Consider the following 11,372-nt stretch of genomic DNA (forward strand, 5'->3'; position numbering starts at 1 on the left):
TTGTGTAGTGGAGACTTGGATTAGTGGCTAGGCACAAGTAGGAATGCAGTGTTTTAGAACAGTCACCCCACAAAAACTTACAGCTGTCAGGCAAATTACAGTGGCTGTTTTAAGGTGAATAATTCAAGTACTACTATAAATATATGCACACACACTCTGCATGCACATCAGCCAACCCAATGTTCTGGTTTTTTGAATATATCCTCAAATGATAGAGTGAAACTTTGTGGTCTCTAGTTAGCTCATCTTAAAAGGATTGAGTTGTGCAGAGCTTCAAATTGAGCATATCTTAACTCGATCTTAATGCTTCTACAACCTGGAGCTATCTGCCAGTTGACAAAACCTGCCATTGCGTTTTTAGTCACTCTTCAATATAGATTCAAGTGATCGTGATGAGGGATTGATTTATTTTCAACAGAATAGTTAGATTCCGGGGGGTCTATTATCTTTAAATAGAAATGCTTGCTGAATAAGTGACTATGTTGGCAGTACGTTGATTAAGGTTAAAAAAAGATAGATATAATCCTTCAAGGACAATAATAATAAATGGTGTGCGCTTGTGCTTATGAGATTTAATGAATAAAAAGAACCTTTGTTAAAGATGTAATGATTGTATTCCAAACAGTTTTTAAATATAGTTAATTAAATTTTCAGTTTAACAGCTTGATCCATTGGGCTGCTGCCTTCTGAACCAGCAGGAAGTTCATCTTTGCATATTTGATCAGGTAGTTGTGCTATGTTGTTGCAACAACTAGTTCTCCTTAACAGTTCTCCAACAAGCTTGTACTTTAAGATTGAATTATGTATGGTTCACAATTACAGCAATTTTGTTCTTTACTCATGCAGATGTGATAGGAGAGAGAACTGTCATTGATGGCTCTGGATTGCGTCCAGCTGAACCAGGTGAAAATGCACAGGACGTGCCACATAAGTGAGTGCCGAGTTAAAGCTTCCGTGATAGGGATTTAGGTTTTGTTCTTACATTCCCTTAAAAGTTTGCGTTTTCACTAGTCTTATTTTGTGTGTTTTTGAAGTACCCATTGTACCTGTACCTTGAATGATTGGGCAAAGTTGATGGAAATGATAATTATTCATATTGTAGGCATAGAGAATACAGAAACATACAGGTCATCTTTCACAATAGCTGTGTGGTTGATTACAGTGCACTATGCCAAGGAAGATCCCAAATATAGATCTTGAACTGAGTTAAATTGGTTTATTATTGTCACATGTACCAAGGTATAGTGAAAAGCTTCGTTTTACATGCCATCCAGATAGATCATTTCAAAACGTAAGTACATTGAGGTAGTACAAGGGGAAAGCAATAACAGAATACAGAATGAAGTGTCACAGTTACAGAGGACGTGCAGTGCAGACCATGGTGCAGGACCATCACAAGATAGATTGTGAGGTCAAGAGTCCATTTTATCATACAAGAGGACTGTTCAATAGTGTTATAACTGCGGGATAGAAGCTGTCCTCGAGCCTGGTGGTGGATGCTTTCTGGCTTTTGTATCTTCTGCCCAAAGGGAGGGGGGAAAAGAGAGAATGTCCGGGCTGGGTGGAGTCTTTGATTATGTTGGCTACTTTACCAAGACAGCAAGAAGTGTAGACAGAGTCCATGGAGGGGAGGCTGGTTTCCCTGATGTGCTGAGCTGTGTCCACAACTTGCTGCAGTTTCTTGTGGTCTCGGGCAGAGCAGTTGCCATACCAAGCCATGATGCATCTGGATAGGATGCTTTCTCTGGTGCATCGATTAAAAATTGGAGAGGGTCAACATGGACGGGACGAATTTCTTTAGCCTCCTGAGGAAGTAGAGGTACTGGTGAGCTTTTTTGGCCACAGGGTCTATGTGGTTGGACCAGGACCAGATGTTCACTCGTAGCTGACCTTGTGCAGGAGAGCTTTGTTGGCTTTAGACTTCATGCGTCGGGGCAATCATGTAGCTTCTGTATCTGATCACTTCACCAATTTATCCTAGGATTAGCTTGGCTCTGGTCAAATTGTCTTAGTATTATTGAGTCTTGTATGTAGTAAGTTGTGAAAGTGGTATATAGTATCTCCAGGAAAAGGACTACAGAACGGATTCAAGTACTTAAGAAATTGCAGCAGGACCAAACAAAATAGTTAACGGCAGGATTTCTTTTCATTAAGACATCAGTTTATCTGGAATAGGATTGCTCTCAGATAGGTCAGAAAATATATTACTCTGTGCTAAAGTGCAGCTTTGTTTAATCAGGCCTAGTTTCACTGAGTGATTATTGTCAAAGATGAACCTACAGTCTATTGCTTCTGACAAAGGAAATTTACACTTAACAGCTGGTTATAGATTTCGGGTTTCAGTTGGAAAAGTTGGACAAAAAATGAAAGACTTTATTTCCTCCCTATAACAATGTGATGGATGATGGACTCAAGCCCATTGCCTTCGTTAACAAAGTACTTAATTTTAGCATCATACTTTAATAGAAAAATTGTTTTTGTGCATTGTTTTTCAAAAAAACTCTTGCACTGTGATTTTTCCATTTTCCCAAAGTGGGAGGCCAATTAACTGCAGGAAATGTTGCTTTGTATGGGAGAGGTAGGAAAGATCTCCAGTAATCCACATAGGTAAGAAAGAAACAAGGAATAGTGTATATTGCTGACTTTTGATTTCTTTTGTTGTTTGCCACTGCTCATCGCATGATAAGTTGGGAGTAATATTTTGCTCTCCTTTTATAATTAAGCACTGCAAGCATTCTGAAGTTGTATATTTTAAGCAACACAAAAAGTGCTGGAGGAACTCAGCAGGTCAGGCAGCATCTATGGAGGGAAATGGACTGTCGAGACTTTTCACTGATGTCTCTTTATAGCCTTTGGGGATGTGAGATGGTGTTGAGAAGCAGGTTAACCATCTGCCTTGAGGTTTTAACCTCCAAGCAAATTCAAAGTGGAATTGTACCGGATTGAGCATGTGATGGTGGATTAGAAGTCAGAATAAAGCAGGTGCATTAAGTACTCTTCTTGGTTTAGTTACATGTCCTCCATAGACAGTGTCAACAGGGAACTGGACAGATGTTCAGAATAGCTGGGTAAGTTGAAGGTAATGCAGACTGATGTGTTGAACACTGTCTACTGTAAGCCTCACATAACCAGATTTGGAGGGAATCTCCTGTTGATCCACATGATGTTTACAGTGACTTAATACAAAGTAAGCTGTGAAGGTGCCCTTGGCAGAATTATCTATTGATTGAATGTGCCCATACAGAGTGTCCATGTTTTGCCTTTATAAATGACAAAAGTAAGGATGTTTACTTTTACAAGGGCATGGGTGGCAGCAGCTGTAACTCTTGCTCCATCTAACGGTAGAAATATGCAGCTGCAGGAGGAACCATATGCCTGAATTAAAGAATGGGATGTCAAAGCATTTACAGCAGAAAAATGGTTACTCTTTATTCTTCTCCTCCCTGTTACCCCAACACCTTATCCTTCTATTACTTTCTCCTTCATGTGTTTCTTTAACTCCCTGTTAAATGTTATCACTGCAGCTGTAATATGTGACAACAGGTTTGACGTTCTAACTCTAAGTGAAGAGATTTCTCTGAGTTCTCTATTTGACTTATTGATGGCTATCTTGCATTTGTGAACCTGGTTCCCTTTGGTCTCTATATCTTACACTCTGCATGTAAGGTTGATCACTGGCTCATGTGGCCAGCCATTTACAGATTATTTGTCTTCAAGGCACATTATTTCCAAACACTGTTGTGTTCTTGTCCCACTATTGACATACATTTCCCAACTGAAGATACCAATAGCAGGCGAGAATGAAAGTCTTTATTAAGGTTAACTGGAGCGCCATGCTATTGTCCAACTTAACTTGGGCAGGTACATGGATAGGAAAGATTTAGAGAGACAAATGCGGGCAAATGGGACTAGCTTAGATGGGCATCTTGGTTGGCATGGACGAATTGGGCCGAAGGGCCTGTTTCCGTGCTATATGACTCTTATAATTAGGTAATTCCTGGAAATTTCTGATCTTCTTGTTAAGCCAGTGACTGTAACATATGTAGATGTCCCAATATCCAGTGAGTTGTGTTAGTAGGTAACTTACTATTTAGATTTCCCTACTGAGGAAATAGACACAGTCTAATCTCTGCACCCTCTTTCAGACCAAAGAGGAAAAAACGGGGTCACGTTATTGATGCTGATGGGATGTTTCAGCTGTTTCATTGTCCACACGAAGGATGCAACCAGGTGTACATCACATTAAATAGCTTCCAGGCAAGTACAGACCCTTACAAATAGCTCTAACTTTTTTGAAAGATTATAGAATCATAAGTTTGTCAATAATTCAAAAGGAGGGAAAGGAAGACAACATTAATTCCCACTGTCCTTCTTGCATGAGGCAGGCAAGGCAGCTTTGTTGTTAAAGATAACCTGGCAAGGTTAGACATGGGTAAGAAATTTTGTGATATTGATAAAAATTTGGATTGTTTCATGCAATTTGTGTGCAGTGCAACAATGTTTAAAGGCTAATGTCCATGTATAAAATCTGACGACTTTACCTCTATTTTCCATGCATGGGATTTAGCAATTTAGTCAACTGATAAACCAGCTTTTACTTAAAAAAAAAAATCACAATTAAAATTCAGCATTATAGATAATGGAACAAAATGGGAACATGGTGATCAAAACAACTTAACTTATCTTAATTTGAGCAAAGCAACATTGAATTAGAATAGACTGCACTCCTGCACAAACAGCACTTTCGTGTCCCCAAATTTCCAAGTATCTTACTCAAGCTAAGTACTTTTAATTTAGAATTCACAGTTATTAATAAGCAAGTCCATGTCTTTCTTTACTTCTTGTTGATTGTTAAAGCAGATTTTTCCTTGCTGCTGAAATTTGTAAGAGTAATATTATATTAGCCTTTCGGTGCTTCTCTTTTTGACTTCCCTGTCATTCTTCTGTAAGAATGCCATCTTCTTTAAGACTCCTGCTGGCAGTGGAATCTATTGGCCATTCACAAAAGACTGGAAAAGTTGGGTTTGTGCTACCAACCCAACGTGGAAAACATAATTTGGAGTACAACCAAACCAGAATTGCATGTTTACCATTATCTTTGCTGTGATTAAAGAGCAAAATCTTGGCACTGAACATGCCAAAGCACATTGAATACGGAAGCCTTGTATTGAAGAGCTATGTCTCGTTATAGGCAAGCACAAGGCAATACTCATGCAAGAGATTGCTACTAAAATAATGATATGACTAGCCTGTTAATTTGTTTTATGATAAAATAAAAAGTACCATAAAAACTCATTGCATGTAAATGGTTATGTGAGGTTTGACTGTTGTATGAATAAGCAATTTCAATTTAATTAAGTAGTCCTGATATTAATGATGTTGTCACTGTGTTTCTGCTTCTCCCAATAAGCTATTGGAAAAATCACACTTGATCCATTTTAATGTGCCACTGTGCTGCTTGTGCAACAACTCTTAACTTCTTGTCTCAAATTTCTCATCCTGTTACCATTGCAGTGATGGATAGACCTAAAACCACCAATGCATCTTTCAGTCACCCACAGTTGGGAAAAAAAAGGCAATCAGTAATTATGCTGCCAGTGTTAATTCCCAATTCAAGTGGATACAGTACAATTTATTTTCATTACTTAGAAAATAACACTTAGCAACTAGATCTGTAGACTGGGGAATAAAACTGGATTTTATTGGGGCAAAGTTGCACTTTGGTTTTATTAAGTCATTTTACAACCCAATTCTGATACTCTTGAATAGCAGGACTACATTTGATTAAGAGAGAAAACTACATGCTTGCTTGCAGTCAGTACCCTGTCATTGTTTCATTTCAATAGATAAAGGGTCCATGCACATGGCTGGCATGTTAATGTAAAGAAGGTGATGTAATGAACTGTCACAATCTAGCAAATGTTTGTGTAAATCAAAAATGTTCCCTCATTTCATTTACAAAAATATTTATTCCTGTCCAGAATCATGTCAACCTTGTGCACAGAAAGGGGAAAACGAAAGTCTGCTCACACCCAGGTTGTGGGAAGAGGTTTTATTTATCAAATCACCTACGGAGGCATATGATCATTCATTCAGGTGGGTCCCCACACAAATACTGCTGCCCTATGTGAAAGATTTCAGCTGCCATTTTAATGAGAGAGATTGTTTTTTTTTGAATTTGCAGTCTGTTCAAAAGGGATGGAAGCTATGAAAATGTATTCTTTAAGCTTCTTTTGAATAATACAAATGCCATAAGTGGAAGGCTTTTGTGAGCTTTGATCTCTAGTCACCAGCTGCAGGCTCTTCTGATTGGTAAGGAGATGTTTTGTATGTAATGCCAGTTTATTGCACATCAAGCCATTTTGAATCTGGCTGCATCTTTTAATCCAGATAGGTTAATTAGGTCCTTGTAACTCATTGTGCAGTTACTGGTGTTCTTATCTTTAAGTGGCATTGACATATTGATGAAGTTGCAGACCACATTAGTTCAGCACTAGGACATATCTAGATGAATTTTTTAGTTCCATTTGTTTAACCAGTTGCCTTAGGAAAGGACTATGACAATAAAAATTGTACCCTTTCCATTGGAGGGAATAGATCCCGTAAATCAGGTTTACAGGACTGGAATTACTTTCATTGAAGAAGTTAAGGAAATAACATGATCTAGTCCTTCAGTTTATAGAGTCATACAGCATGGAAACAGGCCCTTCGGCCCAACTGGTCCATGCCGACCAATATGTCCATCCAAGCTGGTCCCATTTACCCGCATTACGAAGTGAGTGGCTGCTGTTTTTAAACTTCATGTATGCTTGAGAGGTTGGGAAGCATACAAAACAGTAGAGTTTTAATTTATAAACTGTGGAATACAAAGATTAATTTGCACAGGGTAAGACACGTTGTTGGTTGGAAATTATGGTTTTGGCAAATGTGAGATTTTAACCGTTGTTTAATTGTCAGCTCTTGAATTTTCAGAAATACTGTGAAACTATCATGTGAAAAGATTTTAAATGCTATGTCTTCTTGTTCATGTGTCAAGAATTCAGCCTAAGGGTTAAAACAATGATAAACTCAGACAACTTTTTGCCCCTCTATTCCTTGCTGGCTCATTTGTGTTTTTTTTTTAAGTTTCATGAACACCATCGGTTGAGAAGGGTAGCTTTTAGAACTGTTGCCTTGATGAATAAATGTAGGACTAAATGTTTGAGCGATTAGTATGTGGTACCTTAGGCTAGGAAGTATAAATTTCTGCAGCCTTCAATCTTCTAGTCTGCTTCGGAGGTTAGCAGATGGCTCTTTCTGTTCAAGTGATACCCAGTGACACATTTGATAGTAATTAAGCCCCTCATGCTTTCTAAAAATAATCTGCCCTGAGAAATAAGAAAGTCCAAGGCATAGCATGGGGTGGTGGTTGAAAGCTGGTCTGGGGTTCAATCGGTGCCAGACCAAGAGTTTATAAACCACAGAGTCTTATGACAAAGTTAGGGCGACAGTTTTGTAACTTGCTCCCTGAAGCAATATTTATATAATGCGATGTTTTCATCATGTGTAAATGAGATGAAAATTCACTTCTTTCCTTCACTTCGGCTGAGCTGATACATGAAGAATGGACTGCAGGGCATAATGAACGTTACTGGTAGAACCTTGTGATTTATGAAAATAGACAGACGCCTCCAGTTTTAAGACTATACTTTTAACAGAATGTGTAAAAAAAAAAGTCCTGTTTCTAATACTTTCAGAAAACATCTGGGCCTGAGGGAACTTTATATACTTAACACCTACTGGAGGTACAGTCTACTGTACTCCATGCCTGATCTTTCAGTTATGATAAGAAAGTTGATACCATATTCAACATAATGGCTGTGAAAGGAGGAGTTTAGGCCAAATGATTTGCCATAATGCAACATCTGGTACCTACTCCAGTCCTTTCTGTGACGCCTGTGTGCCTCTGCCAAACTGCAGTAAAGTTTACAGCAGTAAAATGCTAAATCTTAGCTGTAATAAAACTAGGCCTGTGCTAAAATTTAAGAATCAGATTAACTGGCCATCTCTCATCTTGAGCTCACGTGAGAAAACAGGCTCATGGACACAGTGTCAACAACAACTATACATCAGCAGGAACCTTCGGAAGAGGAAGTCAAAAAAGAATAGGTGGCAGGATAATAATAAATGTTTCTTAACATTCCCTGTATCGCGAATTGATAGTGGCTCAGGTCTTGCAAGCAAATGTCAGTAGTTCCAAATTTAGCCGCTGGCATTTACGCATCAAAATGGAAGCAGGTCTGGGGCTTGACAGGCGCAGAAGTGCCAAATGTATTGTCTGCTTTGTAATGCCAAACCTGTCAGTTCTGGACTCGACTTGTAGTGCATCGGTGAAAGTATATCCTGCTGAGCCTCCCCAGTGTTTATTCTGGGGAGAACTGGTGCAAGATTCGTGGCCTTTCATTTCAAAGGCGGTTCTAGGGTACTGGATATAAAACAATAGGGGAGGTAGATTCCTTCATGTGGAAAAAACTGGTTTATGTTAATATTTTTAATTTTATATTTTTAGCTAATTTTAATTTTGTAAATAATTTAAAATATTAATGGTTTATTTCATTTTTCTTTGTTGCTAAATGTCAGAGAAATTTAAAAATCTATTAAATGATTTGCATAGCTTTCATAGCTGACAAATCGGGGTGGGCTTTGCCAGCTGTCAAAGCTCTAAGCCAAGGCTTCCTTGATGCAATGATGAAGGTCCTTCTGCAGCTCAGGCTGTTCTGCTGGAGTCTGCAAGGTGGGTCTTCCACATCTGGATCTGCTAAGTAAGGGCATGAGGCTGTGAGCCTGGGCCACCACAGGATAGGCTGAGACAAATAAGACTACTGCAGATGCTGGAAATCTGAAATAAAAATGGAAAATGCTAGAAACATTTCACTGGTTCAGCAGCATCTGGGTAAAGAGAAACTTTCAGACCAAAGCCCCTTCGTCACAACTGATGAGTGTTTCCAACTTTCTTTGATTTTAGTTTGGATGTGGTGAGGCTGAGGTTAGGTATTAGACTGAAAAAGAGACGACCCCATTAATTGGAATTTAACTTCATGCAGGTTCCATTAAATACATTTTATCAAAAATGAATGGAAAATCTCTGATTCTAATTTCATAGTTTCCTTCCATCTAGGAGTGCGAGATTTTATTTGTGAAACGTGTGGAAAGTCATTTAAAAGGAAGAATCACCTTGAAGTTCATCGAAGGACGCACACGGGAGAGACACCACTCCAGTAGGTTTACTGTTGAAATAAGTTTCATTTTGGGAGAGTAGCTGAGGCATATGCTTGTTGGTTTCCATGCGTTCCCCTTGTCTGGCAGTGGCACATCAGTTAGAGCTCCTGCCCTACAGTTCCAGCGGCCTGAAGTCAATCCTAACCGTGGGTGCTGTCTGTGTAGAGTCTGCATGTTCTCCTTACAAACCTGTGGGTTTCTGTCAGATTCTCCAGTTTACTCCTGCATCCCAAAGGAAGGTTAAGATTAGTTAGCTGCTGTAAATTAGCAATTGGTGTAAGTGGCAAAAGAGAGTGACATCGTGAAAGAGAGAACAAGTACCAGGACTAAAGGTAAGTAAGGGCAGTTGAATGGACTGGTAGGCTTGTTCTACTGGCAGCTGATATGGACCCATTGGGGCCAAAGACCACATAGATTATAAGAAGGAATAGAAAAAGAATTCGTCATCACAATGTACATGTTAATTTCTTTTTGGCTGGTGCAGCTATCTGCAGAGTACAGTTATGACTACTCTGCCCCAGCAATGTGCCTTTTGGTATGCCTACCTAGGGATTTGTAAAGATTTGCAAACTCATTTCTTGACACAAACAACTTCTATCTCACCAGATTCCTTCTGCGAAAAGATAGTAACATACTGCGACACAGTTACCTTCCTTGATGTCAAGAGTATTTTACAGCTAGGCTTCACAAATGTCTATGGAAGAATTGCTTGACAACAGTATACATTTCAATCTTGGGGTAAATTCCTGAATCAAACATAATCAACTATTGTCTTTAGTGTAAGCTGAAAAAGAAGTTGGTATTATTGGTTGTACGTAGCCTGTGATCTCGGCTTCTGTTGGTTAAGACGTACAACAGTGAAGTGGGCGGAAATGATGCCTGCTTTCTAATTTTCTTTGATACCCTTTTCCTAGGGCCCACATAAAAATCAGTTTAAAATAGACATAAGATCCTAAGATATAGGAGCAGAATTAGGCCATTTGGCCCATCGAGTCTGCTCCAGCATTCAATCATAGCTGATTTTTTTTCAACCCCATTCTCCTGCCTTCTCCCTGTAACCTTTAACCCCCTTACCAACCAAGAACCCATCAGTCTCTGCCTTAAACACACCCAATGACTTGGCCTGCAGAGCCCCCTGTGGCAACAAATTCCACTGATACACCACCCATGGCAACGACTATCTTAATTTTCCACTTCAAACTGAAGTAATTAAAAGTGAAGAAATTACAAAAAAGAATGAGGTGTGACAGTGTTGGGCATTTTCTAATTTCTGTTTTCGATCCTGCTAGAAGACATTATGTTCCATTAGCGACTGATACCACTGAGGTTTCCTCTGTAGGCAACACATTGTTTTTTAAATGCTCGAAGTGGTGCTAAGCTGTACAAACTGGATGGTGTGTACTTAAAATTCCAATTGCTGCTGAGTTGGATAGAATACTGTAAATGATATTCTTGTCCCAGAGCTGGGGAAGGAAAATAAATGAGTCCAGGTCTGTTTCCGGTCATTGTTCCAGCACACTGATAAACTAATGGGTAATGTAAATAGGAGAGCTGGTTCCTTAGTTCCCTCTTTTGTGTTCCCGCTGAATATTGTACCCCCGCCTCCCACACCATTTTAGTTTGATTGGTCCCTTCAGTTTTGAGATGTCAAGATTCTCCTACGTCAGTGACAAATTCCCAGTGACTCTCCACAGTCGGAGAGGGAAGGCGATGTCAATGGCGCCAACCAAGTGTGTAGTCCGGCCACACACACACAGTGCTGGAGAAACTCAGCTGAGTGTTGGTCCAGATTCCAGCATCTGCAGAATCTCTTGTCTCGGTGTAGTCCACCCAGGCAGGTTATGACAGTGGTGGAGGTTATTGTTGGGCTGCAGAGGAGGTAAGTCTGCCAGTCACCCCCACTCATATATGGAACTAACCATGTCCCACAAAAAAATGATTATTGGGGAAATTTGTTACATAAGGATAACCAAAAGGATTGGAATAAAAAGAATTAATCAACAGTTCAAATTGTGTGGGAGGGATGAGATGGTGTGTGTTTCAAATCAGTGAAAGGTGAAAATGAAAGTTTTACATTTATATCGTTCCTTTCCCAGCCTCGAAGAGAATTGCAT

The 11,372-nt window shown here is 39.4% G+C and overlaps 2 protein-coding genes across 5 annotated transcripts in view; one reads left to right on the plus strand and one right to left on the minus strand.

Annotated features, from left to right (window-relative positions):
- LOC127584899 (forkhead box protein D2-like) overlaps positions 1 to 11,372 on the minus strand; it is a 145,574-nt gene that overhangs the window by 58,014 nt on the left and 76,188 nt on the right. The gene's annotated exons all lie outside the window — the stretch shown is intronic.
- Positions 1 to 11,372, plus strand: part of LOC127584898 (zinc finger protein 653-like) — a 35,239-nt gene that overhangs the window by 19,818 nt on the left and 4,049 nt on the right. Inside the window, exons 4-7 of the mRNA XM_052041874.1 lie at positions 847 to 931; positions 4,146 to 4,257; positions 5,982 to 6,096; positions 9,158 to 9,257. Of these exons, the coding sequence (XP_051897834.1) occupies positions 847 to 931; positions 4,146 to 4,257; positions 5,982 to 6,096; positions 9,158 to 9,257 (412 nt within the window). The remainder of the gene's footprint in view (positions 1 to 846; positions 932 to 4,145; positions 4,258 to 5,981; positions 6,097 to 9,157; positions 9,258 to 11,372) is intronic.

The sequence above is a fragment of the Pristis pectinata genome, chromosome 31, assembly GCF_009764475.1.
Source record: "Pristis pectinata isolate sPriPec2 chromosome 31, sPriPec2.1.pri, whole genome shotgun sequence".
Lineage (NCBI taxonomy): Eukaryota > Metazoa > Chordata > Chondrichthyes > Rhinopristiformes > Pristidae > Pristis > Pristis pectinata.